This window comes from Lichenostomus cassidix, chromosome 4 (genome assembly GCF_008360975.1).
Source record: "Lichenostomus cassidix isolate B80296 chromosome 4, HeHo_3.0, whole genome shotgun sequence".
Classification (NCBI taxonomy): domain Eukaryota; kingdom Metazoa; phylum Chordata; class Aves; order Passeriformes; family Meliphagidae; genus Lichenostomus; species Lichenostomus cassidix.
The window spans coordinates 20,354,219-20,380,671 of record NC_139484.1 but is presented as its reverse complement, the minus strand read 5'-3'; the positions used below and the strand labels follow the sequence as shown (position 1 = coordinate 20,380,671).

The 26,453-nt window shown below is 41.7% G+C and overlaps 1 protein-coding gene and 1 long non-coding RNA gene across 13 annotated transcripts in view; one reads left to right on the top strand and one right to left on the bottom strand.

Moving 5' to 3' along the window:
- The window catches only part of ZNF827 (zinc finger protein 827), a 124,920-nt gene extending 114,160 nt beyond the window's left edge, over positions 1-10,760 (top strand). For 5 of the 10 annotated variants that reach the window (XM_085058176.1, XM_085058178.1, XM_085058180.1 and 2 more), the window contains 4 exons: positions 301-467; positions 3,386-3,580; positions 3,671-3,848; positions 6,661-10,760. In XM_085058176.1, the coding sequence (XP_084914302.1) occupies positions 301-467; positions 3,386-3,580; positions 3,671-3,848; positions 6,661-7,468 (1,348 nt within the window). In that variant the 3' untranslated portion in view covers positions 7,469-10,760. Of the gene's footprint in view, positions 1-300; positions 468-3,385; positions 3,581-3,670; positions 3,858-5,140; positions 6,385-6,660 lie in introns of those variants that run through there. The other 5 variants (XR_014851622.1, XR_014851623.1, XM_085058184.1 and 2 more) reach the window with 5 other exon arrangements.
- LOC146437992 (uncharacterized) lies at positions 316-25,313 on the bottom strand. Of its 3 annotated transcripts, none has more exons than XR_014851626.1 (7): positions 25,188-25,313; positions 16,770-16,937; positions 14,009-14,086; positions 13,234-13,504; positions 11,625-11,778; positions 9,743-9,800; positions 316-419 (listed from the first exon to the last, which is right to left on the bottom strand). It is a non-coding gene; the product is annotated as an uncharacterized LOC146437992 (long non-coding RNA). The 3 variants fall into 3 exon arrangements; XR_014851625.1 differs by lacking the exon at positions 316-419 and adding an exon at positions 23,821-23,945 and having other exon boundaries at positions 8,360-9,800; XR_014851624.1 differs by lacking the exon at positions 316-419 and having other exon boundaries at positions 8,360-9,800.
- Positions 25,314-26,453: the final 1,140 nt, after the last annotated feature.

Below are 26,453 nucleotides of genomic sequence, written 5' to 3'. Positions count from 1 at the left end.
ATCAGTTAGGTGATGCACAGCATCTGGAACCTGTAGTTTTTAATTAACTTTATGATTATTTAGCATCATTATAGCATGTACAGGATTGTTGCATTGTGCCTGCCCTTAATCACATTGGCATGGCCATCAGTTCAAAGGCAGTTCAGCAGACAAAAGAATTTTGCAGTGAACACTGAGCAGTGAGGAAGCGCAGAAATCTATGCTGTGAGTTTCCTCTTGCAAATTTGGGGAAAGGCAATAGGCCTCTGTTTGTGGTTTGTTTTTAATGTTTTTTACTCTTGAATCCTCTTCTGCCTGCAGCTGCCATGTGTGTGGGTTTGAGACGGAGATGAATGTCCAGTTTGTCAGTCATATGTCCCTCCACGTGGATAAGGAGCAGTGGATGTTCTCCATTTGCTGCACAGCATGCGATTTTGTCACTATGGAAGAGGCAGATATGAAGGCTCATGTCAACAACAAGCACACAGGTGATGATCCCTCTCTCCCAGCTACAGTGATCTCTCTCTTCCTTGCTTTTTAGGTGCAACCTTCACACTTCCCATTAGCACTCTGCTTTCACTGAAATGCTTGCTAATTAAGGCCTGATCTCTCAAAGTTGAAGTGAATTGGACTCCAGCCAGGCAAATAATCTGGTAGTGCAGATCAATTTTCAAGCTTAGTGAAATAAATGGACTACTTAGCTCTTCTTCTTCCTATTCCACTCATCTCCCAAATCTCCTCCCCTGTTGGAGTCAGCATATTTCATTTGTTTTTCTGACTGGTTTACTATTTCATCAAAATCCTGCTTTGACTTCTGCCACAATAAGGTGACTTTGAGGGCTAATTGTGCATACCTGGCTGCAAGTCTGAAGTAAACATTATGTTGAGCTTTGCTCTTGGCCGTGTTTGCCCCCACAGTCCATCAGTTTGGAATTTCACGCTGCTGTTTAGTTGACACTGTGATTCAGCAATACCATAAATGTAACTTTATATTAAATAACAGAACGAGTAGTGCTCGCTCCCTGGTCCTGCTCACTTAATAGCCGAGAATAAGAGCAATAGCAGTTTTCAAACAAGCTCCATATGCTTAGTCCAGCTAACGAAGGCTGGCATAATTTAACGAGAAGAAAATTGGAGTACTTTTAATTAATTTCTCTTATAAGACCAGGCAGAAGCATTTTGCTACCACAAACTACTCACAGTTGCGTTTACAACACGGAATCTGAATTGCATTCGGCACAACTTTTCCATCGCTAAATTGCCTCTCCTCTCCTACCAGGAATAAAATTGGGGAAATAGGAGGGATGAAGAAGAAGGAAGAGAAGAATACAATTGGTTGTGTTCACAGATACATAAGTTAAATGCAACTACAGAAATACAAACTACTGGAAAAGCTCTCAAGAGATTTTATGCCAGCATAGCTCTCAGCAGGACTTCACTTCATACAGAGGAGTTCAGGGCAAATGAGAAACACCATCCATAGCTATGTGAAAAGCCTCAGAGCTCAAAACTGAGCTGTGCTCAGCTGTATTTTCCTATTGTGCCTAAACGATTGAAACTGCCACTTGTCTTTTGAAGATAGGCAAAACCCCCTTGTTCTACCTTCACCCTGCCCAACTGAGCCATTCAGCTGGTGATTCAGCCAAATGCTCACACATATGGCAAATACGGAGTGAAAAATAGAATGGGTTTTCTGGGTCACTTGACTCCAGTTCCTTATCCTGTGAAGTTACCAGGTCATAAAGGGATTGTTTGTGCAGATATGGCATATGCCTTCAAAGAAGTACCATTGTTTTAAACAAGCTATTTCTAGAGACAGACAGCTGTAGACTTTCTTGCATTAAAGACTAGGGACCTTTCTAAAAATTTCCAGTGTGTGTCTTATTGATAATCAGAATACACATTGTTCTTGTGCCAGAACTGCCCTTTATCTGAACCAGCAGTCCACTTCTTCCTCCCTCCACCTTTCATCCCTCCTTCCACAGTATTTATTCCTTTAGTATATTTCTGGAGAACAACACTCTCCCCTCTAAATGTACACTGAGCCTTTTCCTATATGGAACACAGTTTTCCTGCTGTACCAATCCCTCACTGCATATGTTCTTGTTGGAACCCCTGCTCTGGACATATGCAATCACAGCTGTACATGATGAAATGAAATAAGCAGTGGTGGCAGTGCAAACCAGCAGCAGCTACTGGGAATAGCTCACACAATAATATTCTGTGATCACATTTACCTTCCTTGAAGGCTCCCCAACACTGATTGCTCATATTCATCCTGTGTTCTGCTCAAATTCTACTTTTGTTTTCCTTGACTGTTTCTAACTTAAGCACTTCTCATTTGAAGCAAAAATTCTTGTTACTGGCCCTTCAGGTCATAACCTTGTACTCTGTGCTATTAAATTCCATTCCATTTCTATTACTCTGGACCCCAAGGTCAGTGAATCTTTCTGTATGATATCCAGTCATCCTCCCTATTGGCAGCTCGGGTCATCAGATTTCATTAGTGCATTCCTATGTTTTTATCTTAAAGGTGCCACTTACCAGTTTAAAGTTAAGTACACAGGTGCTGGTGTTTGCAGAGGCCTTGATCAGGGCACTGTATCACATAGAGAATTTGAAGTTTTAGTGAAGTCTCTTTTTAACACAGCTCTGGTTGAACCAGGACATGGGTGGGAGGGAGTAATTTGCCCATCCTTGCCTCGTTGGCTTATGGAGGTTCTCATAAGGGGAACTCTAGCTCTTGTTCATTTCTAGTGTGTGATAGGGTTTGGGATTTGAACTTCCTACATTATTGCACATGTAGGGAAGCTCCGATGGGCTTTAGGTGCAGTTAAATAACATGCTTTTCAATTGTCTTTAGTAGGAGATCCCAATAAAAACATATAAATCTTGAGACCATGCTGTTATCTCTGCAATGATTAGTGAGGATGCTCTTCAGTACAATGAGTGAAATTATTCTCCTTTACCCTTCATCCCAAATTTACCCATTGGACCCACATAAATGGAAAGGTGGAGGAAGTTTAGCTTGGACCAGTAGGTACTTTTCGTTTCTGCACCCCAAACCTATAGAAATTCTGTTTCCTAAGTGACATGTTTTCATTGTTTTTTAACTCATAGTAGTCAAAGTGTTTTCTTGAGATTTTTTTCAGTCCAGTAAAGAGGTAGAATTGCATGATCCCTTCCCACTACCATTACAGAGACACTTAATTGCAGGATAAACTGAGAGATGTACTGTGGTTAAACACTAATAAAAAGGAAGGAGGTCCAACAGTGTTTTTTTAATCAGCTCAATTAATTTTAGACTTGTTTTGAATGAACTTTAAATATAAGTACTTCCTGAAATTTAAAATAAATAATGGAGACTCCATCTAATCTGCTGAACTAGTTATTCTTTGTTTTTCAGCTGAAGACAGGAAGACACCCAGTGAATCTAACAGTCCATCTTCATCTTCGCTGTCAGCACTGAGCGACTCTGCCAACAGCAAGGAAGATGCAGATCTAACCCCAAAAAACAAGGGGTCAAACAACAACCTGCTGGTCATTTCTGTAGTGCCTGGTAGTCAGACCTCGGTGAACACTGAAGAGAAGTCAGAGAAAGGTAAAGCACTGTTTAACTAACAAATGCAAATTGCCACGCAGTCAATCTGGGCACAATGTAAGGACTAAGTTTTCCTGTTCTGTTTTTCAGGCTTTGAATGTGTTTTCTGTAACTTTGTCTGCAAAACAAAAAATATGTTTGAGCGTCACCTGCAGATCCACCTGATCACACGGATGTTCGAGTGTGATGTGTGCCACAAGTTCATGAAGACACCTGAGCAATTACTGGAGCACAAGAAATGCCACACTGTCCCCACCGGTGGGCTCAAGTAAGGAAAGCAAGTACACAAACTTTTACTGTGTTAAGCACCTTAATACTGTGGGGGTAGGGCAAAAGGAAGTCAGTCAGAAAACGTTGGTTAACTAATAATCCGGATTTGGGGCTTCCTTGTATTTGGATGACCTAAGGCCTGTCCTTTAGGCTTGCATCATTACAGCAGATTGGTAACCTAGCAGCAGAGGAGCTGTAACAAAATATGGCCCTTTCCCTTTTCAAGTCAAAGAGGAGATAGTATGTGATGGGTCCTACAGAGAATGAGGCAGCACTGCAAAGAGCTTTTGGCAGAATAAGAGGTTTTTTTTCAAGGCATCAGAGCAAAGGCAAGCACCCAGCACAGGCTCTGTTTTGCACCTGGCTCAAAGAAACTAAATCCTGTACAGCTAGGTATGAAGTTACAACCTTAAAGGTTATAGCTTTTGTATACTCAAATACAAAGTAGTTTCTCAAGTGTGAATAACCTGAATGCTTTCTGCTTTGTTTGCATGCCCCACAAGAATCACTGTTGTATAAATGAACATGTAATGAGTAATACAGTCTTTTAAGGAAAATAGCCCTTTGGTTTTGGCTGCAATGGTGTCCTTTAAGGTCTTTTGGTGCAGAGCAGTATTTCTAGAGAATAAGTGTGCCCTTATGTCAAAGTCAGCCCCCTGAGGGAAGGAGGGACTGCTGGGGCCATATGCTTGCTCTCTGGGCAGGCAGTGTGACGTTATGAAAGAGGCACGTCCCTGGTCTCTGTTCCAGCTGCTGTGGGCAAAAAAAGGCTGGAGCCACTTGGAGCCCAGCTAGGGTTCAGCACAGAGCTCCCAGCTCCTGTTGCTCTTGCTGAGCAGACTGATGTTTTCAGTGCACTGTGGCTGTGGCACGAGGAGGACATCACATTCAAGGGTACTGCGTGCAGCTCCCTCAGTTTGCACTGCAGCTTTTGAAAACAGGTCCTGTTTGCCAGGCAGCCTCTGGTCTCCAGCTCAGTAGTTCCACAGACTGGGATCTGTGGTCACTTGAGATGAGATGACTGAATCTGGGAAGAAGACCAGATTGAGAAGCAAGTAGTGTGCCAGAACGACAGGATGTCTGTCTTGGACATACAGACCAGTTGTCTAATGCACATTTGGTTTAAGCTGCATAAAATCTGTTCTATTTACCAAGGAAAAACCATGACCTATGACTCAAGTCTTCCTGAGAGAATGGGTTTTGCAGTCTATATTCCTGCCCAACTCAAGTAATAATTAGGTACCTTGAACACTGCATCTAAGAAAAAGCTCTGATTTATTTTTTTTTAAGGCATCCAGAAGAGCCTGAAGAGATCTAAGTAATTGTATTTTTCTGTCTCCTGTTTGCTGTGGGGGAAGAGAAAAAAACATGATTCTTCCAGCTCCAGGTCAAAATCTGAGATTCTGATCCAGAGAGCACCCAGCCCAGGAGAGGTATGTGTGCATTGACAGCCAAGTCCTCTGTTGCAAGAGATAATCACATTAGAAGCCTCAGTGACAGGCTCCCTCTCTGGATCAGAGTACTTGATGTGCATCAGGAAAATGTCCAGGTTTTAGTGTCTCTTTGTCCTCCTGTTATTACTCACTTTCCTCAAAAATCTCTTGATTAGCTCGTAGATTACTATTAAACCTGTATGTGCAAGGAAGTTGTAGCAAGGAAAGCATGCTACAAAGTGGAGATGGAGAATCTCAGCTTAGAAATTATCGAAAATGCCGGAACACAATTAGCAGACCTGCTAAACAGTGAAGGCAGATGTGTGGCAGCTGGGGATGTTGGAAGACAGTAGCCAGGTGCCTTAGTTGTATGTTTTTATCCAGCCTTGCTCTCTGAGCTCACAAGTTCCATGTGGAAGGCTGCGTGTTTGGTTCAGTACAGCAGAGATCCCTGGCAGGGAGCTGTCCCCACCAACTTCCTCTCAGCTGCATCAAGCAAAAGCAGGTGTGTTTTGGGTTTGGTGGTGTCCTGGCTTGTTCAGTGAGGAGCTCAGGCTTCTTTCCAAGCTTCCATGATTCCCTCCTCTAACCTTCTCGGCCCTTCCTGCCTCAGGAACTGGGGTGAGGCCCTTTGCCATGTCCACCCCGGGCCGGATGCTCGCTGCAGTGAGTAAGCAGAACCCACATCCTGTTCCTTCACAGGAGCAATTCCTGCCATGGCAGAGGCGGCTGTAGGCAAACACTGCCAAACAGATGCCCCTTTGAGCATGGCTAGCTCACCTCCCAGACATGGGAATCCCTACAAATCATCCTAAGAGCCTGACTTTCAACTGCTCCTAGCAGGATACCCAGCAAGCTTATTGTTCAAGATCACATAAAAAGGGACTTCCTAAGCTTTTGCTGTACGCGTGGTATTACAAGTTTATTCCATCTTTACTTAAACAGCTGCTTTCATACTCATCTGTAAACACTCACTTTAAACCACTTCTTAATGGAAAAAATGGCCAAAGTGACTCCGTGCAAACCCTAGGAATCGTTACACAAAGTACCTGTGCATCAGTCACCCACCCTGCACTACCCGGCCTGCTCTGGGGAAAGACCCCATCAAGGTAAGCCAGAAGGTTAAAGGTTTGCTGCTTCAGAGTGAGTCAGTGTTTTCCTAGGAATGCCATTAAATGGGCAAACCTCCTCTAAGTAGAGATGTGTCAAGGTGAACCAAATATTGGAAAGAGGCTTCAAAAGGAGAACTAAGTGCCCTTTTCTCCTCCTTAGTAGGTCAGAGAGGGGCTGAGTGACAGGGTTAAAGCAGGAACGCAGCTCTGCAAGCTGAGTGACTCCTCTTTTCTTTGTCCCTGCCCTTCCCTGCTGTGTTGCCAGGTGCCCGTTCTGCATCTACTCCACAAACCGCCCCGCAGCCATGGAGTGCCACCTGAAGACTCACTACAAGATGGAGTACAAGTGTCGGATCTGCCAGACGGTGAAAGCCAACCAGCTGGAGCTGGAGATGCACATCCGAGAGCACCGCCTTGGCAACCATTACAAGTGTGACCAGTGTGGCTACCTGTCCAAGACGGCCAACAAGCTGATCGAGCACGTGCGTGTCCACACTGGCGAGCGCCCTTTTCACTGTGACCAGTGCAGCTACAGCTGCAAACGCAAAGACAATCTCAACTTGCACAAGAAACTGAAGCACGCTCCACGCCAGACCTTCAGCTGCGACGAGTGCCTGTTCAAGACTACCCACCCTTTCGTCTTCAGCCGCCACGTGAAGAAGCACCAGAATGGGGACTGCTCTGAAGAGGAGAAGAAGGGCCAGTATTCGACCTCCAAGGAAGCCAGCCCGCTCCTACCGGTGAACAGCTCCAGGAACCTTCTGTCACCCCTCTCAGTTATGTCTGCCTCCCAGGCTCTGCAAACAGTAGCTATGTCAGCTGCACATGGCAGCGGGGCAGAGCCAAACTTGGCAGTGAAAGCCTTGGCCATCAACGGCACTTCCCTGTGCTTTGATAAATACTGGAACTCAGAGTTTGCCCATCTTATTCCTTTAACAATGTTTTTCCCCAAAAACCACTACGATCTCACATTCCATCCACCCAGACCTCAGACTGCACCGGCAGGTGCCTCTTCACCTAAACACTCCTTCCTTGCCTACCTTGGACTAACAGAAAGGGCAGAAACTGTCTGAGGGCAGTTGCATTCTGTACCAAAAATCCCCCAACAAACCCAGCAGGTTATACATTGCTGCAAAACGTAGCCCCAAGAGGTAACGAACACTTGTACTATATCATTAGTAAGGTTTAGCAAATGGCTCTGTGTGTATACTTATTGCATTGACATGAAAGCTGCTTTATTAAATCTCCAAGAGGTGACCTACTGCATACTTCTACCTTCAGAGGCATGTTCCCAGTACTCTTATCTAAGAAACTATTTTGTCTTGTTAAGCTGAAAAAAAAGAGTGTCCTTATTGGCAATCAGCACTTGTAAGATGACATATTGATGCATTTTATTTTTGGGCTTTGTGTGCCTGCGAGTGCGTGAAAGAGAGTCTGCCTGTAGTGTGCCATGACATTGCTTTTGCACATCCCTTGGATTGGCTTATTTAATTATTCTTCTTTTCCCCTTCTCACACACTCGCTCCCTGCCTTCTCCTGTCTCCCCCTGAACTGTGGAGTTGTGGCAAGGAGTAATGTTTGGGGCGGGGCAGGGGGAGAACTGGTGTATTATTTCGGTGCTGTTTGCAGCTTCCTTTAGTTGTTTGTTGCCTTGTACTCTGTTGTCACGGTTTGAGCATTTGGGGTAGAACTAATGAGGAAAAAAAGTTGCTTTCAGCACTGCAGGATGAGAGCATGACAATGAAAAGTGTGTGTATGTCCACATGCACATGCAGTGTGTGCAGCCTACACACCATACAGCAGGCCCAATTCTCAGCTGTTACACAGGTGTGACAAACACCTGCCTCTGGGCCATAGCATACATCTTTTGTTTTAAAAGGGCATATAAATATTATATATATACTGTATTATGCAGTGGTTACCTTTTAGTTTGCAGGAACAACTTGTATAACTAGAATTCTATGGTGGGAAAAAAAAAATCCAACAAGGGGATTTAAAAAAGGGTATGGATAAATTCTGGGTATAAATACTCAGACTAAAAAAAAAAAGGCAGTTTTGCACAGTGCTTTAGTCTTGCACTAGTTTGTTTCTCACTTGCAAAAAAAAAAGAAAAAAAAAAAGAAATTGTGGGCTGAAGTTAATAGGACTGTTTATTTGAAAAGGTACCAGTAACTTCTTTGAAATATAAAGCTATAAAAAGATGCTTTTGGAACCATACAGTTCTCTTTTATACCCTCAGTATTTCAATTGTACTTGCAAATTTCACAGTCCTCTCGCTCCCCTCCATGTCATCAGTGATACTTTATTCCTTTTTGTTGATGGGAGATAGTGTGTCCTGCTAGGAAGCTAACTTTGTACTTATTTAATGCTCCTACTCGTGGTCATTAAAATGACATGTTATATGTAGCACTTTATTGCAGGAAGAAGCAAATGCAGATTGGTTGTATAACCTTTGGTAATCTCAAAATGCCAAGAGTGATCTTAATTTAAGAGAAGCTAACTGACTGTTAATTGATTTCTGTTCCTTAGACAACTTAATATGCCGGAAGAAAGATCAGGATTTAAAACAATTGGAAGTATAAAATGTGAAGCATTTCAGAATTATCATGTGACGTACAGGAATGCCTTCATACTGAATTACTGTTTTCCATGGTGTCTCTTGGATTTGGATCTGGCTGTCTTTTACCAGGTATTAGAAGTGTCTGACCTAGCTTTTGCCACAGTCCCCTCACTGTCCCTTGGCCAAGCCACTGTAGGAGGTGCCCTGAGTCACATCTATCATGCTATCTACCCACCCTCATGCTGTCCTGAAGGAACTTCCTCTGCACGTTGTTGTGGCATGGGGGGAAACAACAGCCCCTTGTTCATGACAGCAGGAAAGCAACAACCCAGTTCAGGAAGGCATTTCTTGTCCACAAGGGCTTTTAGCCATACAGACAACTAGAAATGTAACTCAGTCTTCATTAGTTCTTAAATGAAGCTTGTGTAGAAAGACTTTTGGATGCAAAACTTGCATCGCTTTAACATATTTGCGAGATTCCTACATTTGTTTTGTACTGAGATGGCCAAACATTCTCCACTGTCATGACCAAATTCTTCCTGTTTGGGGAGGACACCCTAATCTGTGGACTCCTGTTAACATACTGGAAGCTAGTTACAAGGGGGAAATATCCAAAATCATAGCAGGTTATCATTTGGAATGATTAATTACAGGACAGAGAAGCCTCACCATTTGTTTACATTCCAGCAGACAGTTTTGGTTCTAACGAGCATGTGGCGGTTCTGTCTATGCAGTGAAGAAAACCCATCTGCTCCAAACTATGTGTAAACCTTTGTAAACAACTTACCTAACTCAGGGCCCTGTTCACCATGCTTTACTCCATCAGAACTCCTGGTAACACCTCCCTGGAAGTACAGACAAAATAGAAAATACTGTGTTGGTAAGTACTCAGAGCATAAAATAGCCACTATCTCACTAGCATGAAATCTGCAATCTGTATCCAGCAGCTCTACCAGTTCTGTAAAACACACTCCACACATGCATCTCTGACCACACCACACAAAAACAAACACTCCCAAATCAAAAAGCTTATTTTTCACACCGAGTACAGATAAAGTACAGCTGTCCAGGAGGAAGAAGTAGTAGAAATACTAGTTAGGCCACTTTATCTAAACCAAAAGGAAGTTTAAATAGGGCTGAACTTCCAAGAATGAGCTGCCAGCATGCGACCGCCACATGTTCAACCATGTTCCACTGCACCACTATCTGACCTGGCAATGGTTAGTGTACCTGGGAAATTTGTTTAGCACTTTGGAAAGGATAAATTCATTCTTTTTGGCAAGTTATAGAAGTTTTCTCTGTAAGGAAAAGTGTGTTAGGAGGTTTTTATTTTTTTAAGAAAAAAAATACAGTATTTATCAGAGCTCTTGCATATTAAAATAATTTGTTTGCAGTTCAAGACTAAAGAAAGGAATATTTTCCAGAGGTTCCCCCTACTGATTAATGACCAACAGTTCTGATAAATTCCCCCCACCATAAAGGTAATTTCATACTGGTTTTCACTATGCATTCTTTAACGAAAGGCTAGAGTGTTTTTCTATTAAGTAATTCAGTTAAAGTTCTCAGCACTTTTTTCTTTCTTCTTTTTTTTTTTTTACTTGTTGTATTATGTTCAAATATCATCCTGTCAAGGTTTGTGTACATTAATAAAAATTTGTATTGTATAAAGCTTTTTGCATTATAAGGCTGTACAGGGTCATTTTGACAGTAACTGGTATATTTCTTTGCATCTTACGTTGCATTGCCAATTTCTAGTGTATCCAGTTTGGAAGTACAATATACTCTAATTAAAAAGGTTGGCTATATTCTGGTTTCTTTTTGGTTTTCCTTCCTTTCTTTTTTTTTCTACCTTAAATATATTTAGAATTTATTTGGAGGGAGGGGCAAACAATTCTATCAGACAAGGAGAAGGACACAAGAAAGATGTTATCAGTGATTAAAATTGAAAAGGAAAGCTCTGGCTCTCACTACTGAGAAGAAATACAGCAAATAGTCCTAGGACAGCTCCAGCTTCACTCTGTGGGCTCTGTGCTTGTAGCAACCTTCCAGGTCAATTCTGCAAGGGGGATAATTCCTCTTCTGAGCACTCTGCTCAGTTGTGCAACTCAAAAAAATCAGATCCTTAAGCAATAGTTTGGGGGACTTGCTTTTGCTTAGAGTAGCCCAAATGAAACCAGGAGAACTTTTTCCTTAAAGAGGAGCTATGCAGGGAATAAAAGAACATGATACACTAAATCATTGTAGTGAAAAGTCTATTTTTTTTTAGTTGTAAAAATACTGTGTGTGCATTTTGTCAGCATTTTAGAAAAACCTGGTTTTTAAACCAGAGATTGTTGGAATAATTAAAATGCAAAGATGACACTAAAGAAGGAAACTCTAAGAGCAGACAAATTTCCAAAAAGCAAAAGTACTGCTGACTTCATTGAATAAGAAAAGATACTCAACATCCTAAAAGTTAAGTTAGACTACCGAAACAGTAACCAAGGGAAGAAAATAATCTGGGTATTCATTAGATAAGAATTATCCTCAGATATATTAATGTTAACATTAAATACGTGTGGATTGCGCTTTGCCCTCAGGACAGTGTTAAGGTCTAATCAACTGAAAACAATTCTTACAATTATTTCTACTGAGGTGTGGATACTAATTTTCAGGGCCTTTTTCAGTACCTTGTGCACAGTGTTGTTAACAGGTTGGGGATTGGAATCCACTGCTCCTCTTCCGCGGATGACTCCTTAGCTGTAAGAAAAGCTTTGGCACAGAGTGGGGTAAGTCATGCTCACGAAGAGGTGGTGTCTCTCTCTCCTCCCTCCCACACTGTATCTGCAATAGACAGTGATACTCTATGTGGAGTTTTTTGCACTAGACATAAATAGTTATCCTAGCAATTAAAAGGCAATTCTACAAATCAAGCCCAGAGTAGCTAGGGATGCCCCATCCCTGTAACTGTTCAAGGCCAGGCTCGATGGGGCTCCAAGCAATCTGGGCTAGTGGAAAGTGTTCCTGCCCATGGCAGGAGGGTTGGAACTGGATGACTTTAAGGTCCCTTCCAATGCAAACCATTCTGTGATTCTATGAAGAAGTGGCTTAGTTGTTTAAGTAAGTTCTAAATCACCAAAACTAGACTGCAGAATTACCAGATAAATTCCGGGAGGGAGCTAAATTATCTAACTGAATTACCCTGACTAGCTAAGTAGTCAGCTAGCAGCTAAGTGCAAGCCTTGCAGTAGCTCCAGCCCTTGAGTCATATATAATAAGCTTTTGTTTAAAAGATCAGGCCCAATCTCAACCAAAACATAAACTGGCTGCTTGCAATCAGCCTCTGTAGCTTTAGTCTGACACAAAACCCCTGTGTCCACCCAAATAGGGTAGGGGTGTTAGTGTCACATGCTGAGATGTGATAAGGAGCCCCTGTCCTTTGCAGCAGGTGGCTATAACATGCTTGTAGTCCTGCATGATTTTAATCAATTAATTCAACCTTCCCTAGTCTGTATTTTCTGATAATATTCCAATTCCACGTGTGATTATAGAAAACAGCTCCAGTTGTGTACTAACCCTTTCATGAAAACAAGAAGTGCCCTGTTTTCATTCCGAATCTATGTACATTTTTAATACAGGTTTAAAAAATAATTAAAATTGGCATTTCTGCAAGTAGTTATTTCTTAAGTTCCTACACATGCCATAGGCATAACGAGCCCAGCAGAACAAGGCTTTAAAAGAGAATTTTGGGAGGGTGGGGAAAAAGCCAAACCAAACCAATAAACATACAATTTTCTGTAACACTGCACTGTAGAGAAGGCTTCTCTACAGTGGAGGGGATGGCATCATTTATGCAGAGCCCTGTTTTAAGATCCATGTTGAGTTAAAAATACATCAGTTATGCTCCTAACAGATCGACATCTCCATTATATCATCCACCATCTTATCTGCTGCTAATTGGCCTCCTTGTTGACAAGTCTCAGCAGCAAGGTTAAGTGCTGGCTGTAAAAGCAATGTAGCCTCTTGCCCGAGGGGTCAGAGCTCAGGCAGACCGTGCTGGAGCCTGCATGGCCTCTTTCCCTGCTATATATTTTCTGGGAGCTAATAAAACACCAGGGAAATCACTCCTGCCCGGCAGTCTGGCAGCAACCACGGTGTCTGTGGAGCTGCAGCAAATGGTACCTCAATCTTCCCAGCACAGAGCACTCAAGGAGTCTGCAAAAGGAAAAGGTATCTTCTCTTGCACCAAAGTTTTAGAAACTCCCAGAGAATTAAAAAATCCCTAAAGTGACAGCTGACCTTGAACATGGGGCAGCCAATGCCTGAGCAGCCAGCCCTTGGAGAAGGGAGGGGGGAACACCTTGGCTGAGTTCACAGCTTCCATCTGAACCAAAGACCAGGATTTTACTTGGCTGTTGGGCTCCTTGCAGAGCTCTTGGGAACATATCCTAGGAAGTCATCCAGTTGCTGGATACCAGGCAATACATCAGAAATGCAGCTGCTTGGGCTTCCACATGTGCACAGCACCTGTCTTTGACCAACCTGGCAGTGGCTTGATTTACATATAGGACTGACAAAGAAAAGAAAGAAAAGAAGACAAAAGAAAAAGAGAAAAGGTAACTTAGAGCTGAAGCTGAGCAGTAGCAGGGGAAACACACTGATTGAAGATGTTTCATTATGTTAAAAAAAAATAAAAAGAAAGCAACTCCCCAAAAAACCCAACAACTGTAAAGAAGAGCAGAGCACCAAGTGACAGAATGGCACTTTTTTTGCAGCCTGTGGCAGCCTATTTCCCTATTTAAAATGGGGAAGGGCTTTCCACACTCAGAGGTGGTTTTGCTTTGTTTTGTTCTGGGGTTTTTTTAATTGTTTCATTTCCCTCCCCCTTAATCATTATTAAAATGCAACATATGGCACAACTTTGAAAAAAAGAAGTCAAAACTCCCTAATTTTTTCCAATTTAGGCTATAGTTAATTAAAAAATACTTCAAGTTCCTGTAGTAGAAGTTCCTCTTCTGTTTGCATTTAGTTCTGCTCTACTTTACTTTTCAGCCCTCTACTTTCTATCACATACCTTTCTTTTTCCAGCACTTCTCAGACAGCATTTCACTGGAAGTGTAAACGTTGGATTGTTACTCTTCTGGGAATGTGCCTGTTTAAATAAAGCAGAGAAAAATGTTCTCTCACTGAGCCCCTAGACCTTCATGCCAATGTTTGCAGCACAGCCTGAAGTGACCAAAATCAAAAATAAGCCTTGCTTTCTGGCTGGTCAACAAAGCATCAAATACTTTCTTGATTCTTTCCTTGCTATTTAAGCCTGGAATGTTCATTCACGCGCCAGGCCGAAAAATTTGTTTTTTAAGAGATTTACCAGGAAGCCAGCTGGGAGGGTCACAGCTATAACTGAGGTGCTCACACATGGGGGAGTAGGACTTTGGAGCCACAGATGCAAGACTGCATCAATGAGTAGGACTGTGTTTCTCCCAGTTTGCTCTCACTGCCTCCTTAAGCTGGCACAAATTACCACAGGAGCCTGGGCTAGGCCCTGCTCAGGGCTGGAACCAGCAAAATAAATCAAGGCAACCCATCCACGGCTGGTATTCCTCGACTGCAGGGATTAACACTTCCCTGGTATCTAGACTTCCAGTACACAGTGTACAATTGCATTCCAGCACAGTTAGAAGCAGTGCTTCTTTTAGCAATAAAAATCACAGGATTATTCTTTCCTGAAACTGAGAGAAAAATTTTAAAATGGGTGGGACTGTAAATAAAGATAAATAGTTGCAGGAAAGCTCCTTCCATCAGTAGGATTCTGAAATAATATGAATACATTGGTGGCTGTCACTCACACCAGTGACAGTTTTAAAATGTACCAGAATAGCTCTATTCACAGGTGTTACCAGAGCAATGCCCACTTGCACTCTGCATATTTAGTAAGCAAGCATTAAGACTTCATGTTTTTATACTTAGCTACCTATTTTTAATGGGACTGCATACCCAGAACTTAACAAAAATATCTAAATATAATGTCAATGTGATTTAAAAATATGCACTGCATCTTTTAAGTTGACATTTCAATTAAAAATAAATAAGATCCATTTATATGGTGATACTGTGATAAGATTGCATCAGTCAAGTTTCATTCCTACTCAAAGTGACAGATTTCTCTAAGATAGAGCTAGGAAGTTCAGTCCTCCAGCCACTCAAACCAGGAAAATATAACTAAGGGTGAATTTAAGCACTTCACAAAAATTGGGGTATCATGTTCCAAGAATAAATGTATTTCACAGAATCATAGAATCCTTAAGGCTGGAAAAGACCTCCAAGGCCCTCTTTTTGTAATAAATGAATTTATAAAGACACTTTTTACTATCTTTCACAGAAGTGGCCAGATTGAGCTGTAGCTGAGCTTTCACCTTTCTAGTTTTCTCTCTACATGACCTAATGAAATCCTTGTACTTTTCCTGAGTTGCCTTTTTCCAAAGGCTAGAAATACTTTTTCTTCTCTGAGTTCAGGGAAATCTCCCTATTCAGCCAGGCCAGTCTTCTTCCTCCTGTTCACATTGTTACTTTCCTGTAGCTAGTCTATTACAGCTAACAACTGCACATTAAATATTCATTCACAGCCAATTTTAACAGGAAAACAATGCCACATGCACTGCAAAATGCTCTTGTGCACATCTGCATGAGTGCACTCCCATCTTAAACACTCACAGGCACCTGCTTTAACTTGGTTGAGAAGCTCTGCTTTACAACAGCAAGCCCACTGCTTCATACTTGTGAGCATCACTGTTCTCTCCTCTAAGCCCTCTCCACTTAATTGAAAAGCTCATTCTGTTCACAGTTCCTTTCCATGGGTGGTAAAAGAGCAGACCAGCCCTTCCATTTCTCAGTTCCAGCCACTATCCTGCTCTCAGGGTAAATGCTACTGACTAAACTTCAGAAGAAGAATTAAAAAATAAAGTCCATAAACTGGGATTGCTCAGAGGTTTCTTCCAGCAGAATGTTTTGCTGTCAGGCAAGTTTTAAAAGACATAGGAATTTACTCTGGAGCAGATTTTGTGGTTCCTGACAAACTGGCTACTGACCATGTTCTGACCAACTGCCTTTGGATCTGGTTCCCAAAATCCTGTACACAGAGAGCTTTTTCCCTGAGAATTCTTTAGAAACTGGACATTTTCTATCAAGATTTTTGGTTCTGTCATTGTAATAGCCAGTCCCTCAACTTTTTTATTTGCCATTGGCAGCCCAAGTCACATGAGTGTTGTGATTAGTTTTTTCTGTCACCTTATCAATAGCTTGCCAAGCTCCAGGCTCTTATTTGGTGCTAGAGACTTCAAGAATCCTCCACATTTAGAGAGCCAAAAGAAAACGGATGGGGTATGGTTTTGTACTGTTCATAAAATCTGTTTCCCACTGAACTTTTTAGTTTCCTGGGCTAGTAGGAGAGAGGAACTGAGACAATTAAATAGTAGCAACCACATATAAATAAAAAAGATCACCCAAAACTGTCACTGGCAGCCAAGAGGCCAGCACTCTGAAACCTCTAGTGGGAATGTTTCCTAACCTGCCAGAAGCTTGCATGGTTCAAAGCTTGCCCTTGGCACTACCAAATGACCAGGGACTACCTCTTCCCAAGTCATCTGCCAATACATGACAGTCCAAAAACTCTGAAGAAATCCCTTAGCTCTGCACCTCTTTCTAGAAACCTCAAAAAGTAAGGCTATTTACCTCTGACTCCTCTGAGATCTGCTGTCTGTACGTATGTTGACATTGAATTTACTGTGCAAACGCTGAAAGCCAGAGAACTTCCACCCCAACAGAAGTACACATACCTGGTCTCCCCTTGCTCTACTCTTGCAGAGGGTGGACCCCTTGTTGTAACAAGTTGCAGGGTCATAACAAATTCAGATCAATTATCTTCCTTCCAATGTAAGACTGCCAAGTCCCTCACATCATCTCATCACAAGCTTTCTGAAAGGGACTTTCTGAAGACTTCTTTCCTGTAAACAAAAAAGGAAAAAGCACTTACAACACCCAAGAACACAATTAATATTGTCAGTCAAGCCAAGTGAAATCTGACATCTTACACCATCCCAAGGATGCATTCAACTTGAATTCTGATGGTATCCTTGTTTACCCTTTCCTTCCTGGCTATAAATAAGAGAGCCAATGAAGAAAGGTACCCTCAAGAAAGAATCCCTCCCACCTCTTTCAAAGGTCTTTGAAAGATCTCCCAGCAAGGTGAGAGAACACAGGGAGACCTTCCAGCCACAGACAGAGACTGCTGCTAAGTGCAGGGGGAAAGTGTCACACTCCAACTCCAGCAGGCAATCTGGGACACTGGGCAGAGGCAAGAGAAGACATCAACCTGTCCTCATGCCATCCATCTGTCCAGCCCAATGTATCCTGTAGTGTTCTTGGCAATTAGCACAGTTTCTTTTGCTAATGGGCAATGAAGCATGTGCCAAAGCCAATGCAGTCTTCAGCTCATTACAGGGAGGACCTGAGATTGACAATAAAACTCTCCAGGAATGGAGAGACAGGAGTATGAGACTCTAATCAAAGACCTGTAGGAGAGTCCTGAAACCAACTGTTTCTCACCAGCAAGCTCTATATGGCTATGCCCTGACAGAGCCTGCAGCTTATTTTGGACATGGGAAGTGTCAGAAAATAGATTAATGCAGCTTAACTGGGAAATGGGCAATGCATCCTCCATGTCTCAAAGGCTGGCCCTGAAGACAAGCAACTGTTTTTTCTTAATTTATAAGGCATGGAAGTTAACCTCGAGGCACTTCAGTTCAAAATGTGGTTCTTTTTTCCCGATAATGATCAAACAGAACACTAATTCAAACCCACATCCTGAAAAGGTGAACAGCAGCCAACCATGCCAACTGCTCAGGGCACCTGCTGCCAGTGATCTACCCTCTCTCTTGCACAAAGAATATCAGAAGATGAACACCTTCTATAAGTAATTACCCTTCCTCATCCCCTGCCTGCACATCTTGGTTTGCCTGTGCTCATGTCATATACCTCCTCAACCATACAGGATCTCTTTCACTCAATACATGAATTAACATATTTACACTAAATATCACAGTGCAGCAACTTTTTTAACACATCAAAAACAATATTTTCATTGTTTGCTGAAGGAAGAAACTGCAGACAACTCATGTCAGCAGCCAGATTAAAACTCAGCAGCCAGATTAAAACAAACCAGTGTTTTTTATAAAAGGTGCTTTTTCAAGAGACTTAGGCTCATTCATTACCACCAGATTTAATGGACTGCAGATTCCTCAGCTTTTGGGAAATGCAATTTGACAGTTTGTAAAGGAAGACTGATTTTTATTTATACACATCTATAAATAAAGACTCCATACTGTGGCATCAGCCAGTCAGATGCATTATATAAGTTCAGCATCTTTTGAAGAGAAACAGGCAGGATTTTGAACAAGGGACTACAGTGTGGATCATTTTCCAACTCCAGCTGAAAAGTGTGTTTTCCCCTATCTAACACTGGTGAAGAAGGTTGCACCTGTGAGGTACCTCTGCCAGGACTGCAGCCTTCCCTCTCAGGCTAGACACGGGTCTGTCAGCCTTTGCCAAACAAGTCAGAAGACAGAGATGCAAACATACAGAGTGGAAAGAAATGGAAAAGAAGTGTTTTGCAAAAGTGGGACTTTCCCCTCAGTAATTAAAAGCATGTATTTCACCCCAGCCATAGCAGCTCTCCATCTACAGAGAGAAATAAGGAAAAGGAGAACAATACACAATACAACTCACTGTGTGAATTATACAATACACCTTCATAAGAATCTGAAAGTCTGAGAAGAAGGAGGCCTTGAGGGATGGATAGTTTTAGCAAGGCCATACCACATAAACAAAAGATATCAAGGCAAAAAAAAAAAAGGTGTATGTGAGATGATCCAAATGAATTTTAATCTGTTTGGGCTACAGAAAACAGGTTTCCTGGCTAAGAGCAATGCCTTGAACTACTTAACCACAAACAGGCCTCTTCAAAAAAGTTATGCCCTTAAAGCTATTTACACAACAGCTGGGACTCCTAATTTTCCCAGCCTTGCTTCTTCTCCAGCTACAAAACATTTTATATCCTCAGTAGTTCTTGCCCATTGCAAATCAGTGAAAAAAACCCTTGCCAAAAAGTCAGAAATGCAGAACAACCCTGAAGGAAATGAGACCTGAGACAATTGATTTAGAACTCTGCTCACCATTCTGTTTAGCACATTTTCCCTGGTTCTGAGTAGCCTGATATGCTTCCGAAGGACCACGGAGCAGTTTGACACATGGAGGGGGAGGAGGAAAAAAGATGGTAACAAGTGGTTGTTCTTTTTACCTCAGCTGTAAATCTGAGCACAACACCCAGGGCACAGCATCAATTGCAAACAAGTGCAGGCAGATATACAACGTGCTGCTTGCCCTGATCAAGCCACAGAGCAGCACAAAAAAAAAAAAAAAAAAAAAAGGCTCTCTAGCAAGACATAAAAATACTCAAATCTGTTGTAAGCAGTTCAGTTTTAAGGTCTAAACTCTCCTAACTCCAGCAAAACAACACCACTACCCAGACAGAGTGAGCCTACCCACAGATCCCAAACAGAATCCCTACAGCAGATGCAGATTTTAGCAGGTAATGTGAGCATTTTTAAGGAGCAGCGTGGTGCAAGAAGGCTAAAGACTGGTAAAGAAATATATTCAAAACAGCTAAAACTGATTCTTTGATAGGGGCAACATGATACTTATATCCTGGTGAGTTTTTTAGGGAGAAATAAAGAGGTTCTGAGGAAGCACAACAATCCCCATGTGAACTGTCCAGGAATTTTATAGTAGGCAATCTAATCACCAGTGCCATGATTGCTTTGCTGCAAGTCCAGCAGATCCAGTGATGGGGCACAAAATCTATGGATTGTTTCATGCCATGCTTATGTTTTAATCTTGTATGTTTTAACAGATTTGTATAAGGAAAGCTGAGGACTGACAGCAACTCCCTGAGCTCCTGGAAAGGATTCATACCACGAGGAACCACAAAGCCATCTGATGCCAGAAAATACAAACCACATAGACCTTGAAACCTCCCATTCTGCCACAAGAACTCAAGCTTCTCACTGCTCAAATGACCAGACCAGGAGCATGAACTGAGACACTCTTTGTATCACTGAGAGATCTTTTGTCTCTTTTTTTATGGGATGTTTTACTCAGGTCTCTCTTGAGTTACCTGGTAGGGAAGGCAGATGTAGTCAATGCTGAAATTATGTATCCATTAGCATTTGCCATGAATCATTTGGCATCAATCACAAGAAGGGGTTTTTTTGTCTCTCCTTGAAAATGAGTTGTTTTTCCTATGTGGGACTGTTTGACTGCATCTGGCTGATTTGATCATCAGGAAGAATGAAAGCAGGATGCCCAATCAAGTACCAAACATCACTCCAAACCACTAACATTTACAATTCAAACTCTGACCAACCAGTTTCAGTTGTGGTTGAAAAAAACCAAATCAAACAAGCATGCAGAGGGGGAAAGAAAAGGCAACCAAACTTCAAAAAAACTGATTCCACTAGAAAACAGTTAAAGAGATGAATTACTAAAACAAACCCGAAACAAAACACTAGAAAAAACACACCACAGCTCAGTACAAACAACAAACTAGATAAAGGCAGGGAACATCTACATTGCTTTTTCAAAGCAGCAACATTATGACTGGTACCTCTGAGAGTGAAACAGAGCAAGCTCTCCAGTGTTTTGACCTCCAGAAGGTCATGTTCACAAGTCAGTGATCGTAAGAGCCAAGCTGGCATTCCCAGTGCCCACAACAATAGATCCAATTACTTCAACCAACAAGCATTAAAAAGCAAGTGCAGCACATAAAGCTCACATTGCTTTGTTAATTCAAATACATATATCCAGAGAAATGAAGATGAGAGGACGGCACCCTTGCCATCTCTGTATGCTGCACGTGCTCTGATTCTTAACTTTCCTCACATATTTTGGCTTCCACATTTCTTCCACTGGTGCTTCCCTGTTTGGAGACTCTTCACCCAAACTCAAAACAAAATGAGACTGGATAAACTGATTCAATACCTATTTGCTTTGTGAATGTGATTCTTCCCACCATTACTCACTGCATTTCTTCAGACTTGGCTAAGACAAAATACCATTTTGTTCTTTCAATAGCAGATGCATAGATCTGGGTGCTTGGTGAAAAAATAAACTTGTTTCATACTTACTACTTTTGAATTTTCTGAATAACCTAGCAGGTCAAATAATTCATTTTGAGAAGAAACAAAAACCTTCAGTAACAACACTGCTGAAGTAAAAAAGTTCAAAGGGGATCAACAGCATTTTATAAAAGGCAGATTGAAATAAAAATCTACAAGCTCCAACAACAGCTGCCAAATAGCCCATCCCCAAGGTCATTTGAGCAACAGCTGGGACCAAATCTCAATGAAAACCCCTTCACAAGTATCAACACCCTCTACCCTGTCCCACTGGGTGGGGATGGGGTTTGCCTTCCTCCCTGGGAGGCCTAAGGTCATCACCAAACCTGGCAGCTCTGTGGGCTTCCATCCTTGCAGCTCAGCTCCTGCACTGCCAGGTATGATTGCCACCAAAATCCTCTATCACCTCTGTGTTTTCCTCAGGCAGGCAGAGCTCTGCTCAGTGGCTTCCAAGTGGCAGAGGAGCTGTGCTGACCTGAAAGGTAAGCTGGATATCGCAGTTTAATGTGGCTGCTAATCAGGAGGCTTTTCATGCCTACTTAGTAAACGTTCCTATTTATTTTAAATAAAGCTCTGTTAGAAGAGCCAAAACAAAAATACCTATCCAGAGCATAGCAGACAAAGCTAACTGTGAAAGTGATAGTGCTGCACAAAAACATGATGTAGCCCATTTTGCAAGGCTGCTAAATTATGTATTACTAAGGGCAGTACACAGTGACCTATTAATACATCTAGAGCCCTTTGTTGCCCTATTATCAATAACAAACCTACTGCACTATTTTGGGAAATGACCTTTCTCCACAGTGTGGTGTAGCACGAGCCAGGAACCTCCTGAGCTGAAATTCCAGCTCCACCATTGACTTGCTGCATGGTGAGGGAAAGCTACTTTAACCTCCCAGGTGCTGTTTCTTTTTCTGTAAAGTCGTGGTGACACTCGCCTCCCTCTCAGCTCAGTGGAGTGCCTTACTAAGTTCAAATATTTGAGCAGAGCTTTGAGGATGCAAAATAACAGATCAGAGTGACACATTGCTGCAGCTGCTTAAGGATTTTAACAGAGCAGAGAAATTCAGCTGCAGCTAGAAGAATATATTGTGTAGAGCTACAAGATTCTCTTTTCACAGGTGAGAATTTACAGCCACCAAGCTTTAGGCTACAAATCACCACCCAGTAACATTTAACTTGTCAGTGTTTTCAAGCTAGAGTTTCTTCCTCAACTCGCAAGAAAGAAAATCTCAGAACTTGGTCCCACCTGCATGGCAGCAGAATCCAGGGTAATGTTAACAACCCACATAATGGTAAAGGATACACCTAAAATAACAGCATGCAGGCACCACAGGATGAGAATTACTGGGACGAGAGGAACGCACAGCAGATACTCAGTTTATGCAACCTGGGACATTTCAAATGTCAAAAAAAAGTTGGGTTACAGGAAGTTTCAGAGATTAAAAAAATAGAGCAGAGAGAGCAGAGACTATAACAACACCAGCTCTTTCTCTCTCTCTCTCTAAATAAATAAAAGTCATGACTAAATGAAGTCATTCTGAAAACATGAACTATTTCATGTGCATATTTCATTTGCTTTGGCAGAATATTCCCAGGCTTAACCCCCTCAAGTTGCAGGAACAGGTGGAAAACACAAATTACAGGAACATGCAGAAGCACACAGTAAAACTATAGGAAGGCTACATTCCCAACTTAGAAAAAAGAAAGATCACATAACTCTTTCCCAAGGGGCAGAGATCAATTTGTTTTCAACACCTCACTTCTCTCCTGTGTTGTTAAAAAACAAAAGATACCATCAGTATTTGAGGGTTCTCCATTAATTTTCTTTAATAATTTAACCAGCAGCTTCCAAATAAAATTTACTTTGTGGCTTGAAACCCATCCTGCTAGAGGAAATTCCATTTCAATTCCTTTGTAATTGACAGCACAACTCAAATTCCTAAATCTGCGTCCCTAATTCTTCAGAAATTAAGTGAGTTCCACAGCATGGAAGATTTAACCTGAAAGCCACACCACCACTCCCATATTTACATGAGGAAATTCCCAGGGTGACCACTATTCTTCCATCAGGATGATCCTCAAATGCCCTCAAAAACTCCTTAACTGTTATTTAAAAGCACTTTGTTTTACAGACAGAGAGCAATACATTTGGCAAGGGTGTTTAAGCTTGACATGATTCAAGTTTATAAGAATTAAATTACAGCAGCTATTGAAATCCATGTTTGAATTTAATATTTAATATGCCTCTACTGACAGATTTCATTTACTCATCCTAATTAACAGTGCCCAGAGACTGCTTTTTCACATTCTTTAGACTGAACTATGGCCAGATTTTAGCCCTGAGGTGGGGCTCAGTCATCCCTAAGGCAGCAGAGGTGCCGAAGGGCTGAGTGCTGCCATACAGCACCATCTAAGGGCTCTCCATAAGTACTGCTGAGGGGATGTATGGAATGAAACCTATGGACTGCATGGTGGATGCTCCCAGCCAGCTGCCAGGCACACTCACTGTCCTCACAGCAGTGTCACCACAGCAAAGCTCTCTGAGCGACTGTTTCCTCTCTGAGTTGCTGCCACTGATTCTTTAGGAGTCATCTGGAAAACGAAGTTACCAAGAAGCTGCCTGAGGAATGACTTTCAGAATAACAAGATTTACCTCTGTCATCAGCCCAGTTTGTTTCTCTCTGTGGCAATCTCTTGGCACGCAGACAAGGCGGTTTATTACAAACACTCTAGATTAAGCACAGGAGGAGAAAACGATACAACTTCTAGATTTAAAAACTGAAAAACAAGAGTAGCTTTAATTCTATCCAGCTTGTGCAATATTTAAATCTCTATTTCAGCTTTTCCAGGCAAATTCTTTCTTTCTTCATAATTTATACAAGTCTCACTCATGAAAATATCTTCTTCTGGAGTGGTTTTGTGATACAATCTACATGAGGAAATACCACACTAACCTGAGGATCCACTTAGTCCAGTCTTAATCTCAAGGAACGGCAAATAAAGAAAAAAAAAATAAATTATGAAACCAAAAGTATTCAAACTGTCCCACAGAAATGCCCTTGCATGTTAGTTGTTCACTAAGGTTCAATGTTCAAAAATGTTAGATGAGAGCTATGCAGACTAGACTAATTTGCAGGATCTGTGCCTGTCTCCACAGCAATGTTTTCTCCAATGAAAGAATTGGCACGGGGCCAAACAAGATTATTTTAATTATCCCATTTTCCCTCTGGAATTTCTTGGATCATTGCATATGAAGTTTACCACCCCAAAAATGGAAAACTGACCCATCTAGCAGGACAAACATCAGGCAGCCTGTATTCCAGTACTTTATTCCATCACGTGTGTAGGCACATGCTCCAATGCTGACCTCTCCTGACCTCAGGGTGTGGAGAATCAGCAACATTTCTAACCTGGAAGGAACTGTGAGTGGTGAAAATGAGTGTCTGGAGCAGTGTCTCCAGCTAAACTGAAAGCCACGTGCATTGTGCAAGACATGAAACTGTGACTTTGAACATATCGTAATTCAAAATAACTGTTTAATATCAGTACAGAAATAAAGCATTCAGTGGCTTTTAGTGGCACTAGTGCTGAACACTGGCTATGGTCTGCTCCACTGTTGCAGGTTTGGAAGTGACAGTACTAAAGAGTCCAATATTAAAGACTTTTTCATTTATAAGAATGCCACATTCTAACGGATAGTGAAAAGGAAAAGTGAAGGATACAATATTGGAATTGAAGTCTGAAACATTAATTTTCAAATCTAATCAGTTTCTATTGCCACTGCATACAGAAAGAACCAGTCAGATTATAAGTGCTGAATTGTAGCACTCATAAACAACCAAAAAGTTTTTTTTTACTTTTACAGAGACTGTTTTTGAAAGCTTATTGATCTTGACCAAAGTTCTCTACTTCTCCTGTAAATTAGAAGTTCAGAACACAGCTTCAGACACTTGTTTTGAGTTCTGCAGATATCAAATATTAGCAGCTGTTGTTCAGTGAAGACAGACAAATCATACTCACAGCTCAAAATAAAGAAATCCTGTTTGGGTGAACGCAGTTTGCTCTGGTCAGCAAGCAAGGGCATGAGAAGTCATTCCTCTCAGTCTCAGCCATCAGGTTTTCCAGGTAGATAATTTTGTTAAGATTCATGCAATGGAAACAAAAAGAATAATGTTTGCAACATAATTCACATTCCCATATGCTGATTATTTTACTTGATTGAGCTCTGCCAGATGCCATACACTTGCCATGCTTTTGACATGGCATGTAGAGCAGAAGCCACTTTCTTATGCAGCTGCCTGTTCTGGAATGAATATCTGATCTATCTGATCTCAATTGTGCAATTTCAGCAATATTAGTCCTCTCCATAAATTTTACAAGATTGGGATAGCTGAACAGCAGAGTTTCTCTTTAAACTTCAAAAGAGGAGAGACACCAGAGCATAACAGGCTTGTGAAACACACACTGATCTTTTAATACATTGACCTGTAGTGCTCTCTAAAGCTACCAATAAATAGAGGGGAGAAGTCAGTGGTGGAGGTGAGAGGGGAAAGGAGAAAACCAGCACACTGACAAGGCATTATGTTCCACCTTATGTCTACAAGCATAAAGGTGGCTCAGGATAACAACATTTCTGGCAGAAAAAGTATACAAATATTCAGCTGTTTTTTCACTCATATCTACAAGTAAAAGACAAACATCTGAGCAACAGTAAAATCTCCTAGTGTAAGCTTCTGGTGTCATAAGGCACATTAATTGCTGCAGCTTCTGCTGTCACTAAAGAGCCTTTGTCCAGTCAGACTAACAATTTACAGTTTAAAGTTAAAGTGAAATGAGCAACTTACTCCTTGCACTTATTTGACAGGCTTTGCCAGATTTGATCAGCTAAAGGCATACCTTCAGTGCAGATCCTTAATAATTTTTAAACACATTGAATACCCCTTCTAGTTTAGTTTGTGAAATCCCTTCTAAAAGATGTCAGGAAATTCTTAGCGCCCTAATGTCCCTTTCTTCTAGGGACTGTTTTGCCTACTTCAAAATATTAGGAAGGCTTGTCTGAATAAGAATAGATCTTACTGTGATGGCTGAAGTCTATTTCTCCTTCCATGAGAGGAGGGTCTGACATCACAGCCTGGGAACCAGCTCAGCTCTTTTTCCTGAAAAGAGGCAGGATACATCTTAGCATAGTTGACTTGTCTCTGTATTTCCCATCCTCCACATCTTCCCAGGACGGTGCCTGCTTTCTTCTAAGATTTGATGAGAGAGACAAAGAGGAGTAAAGAGCAA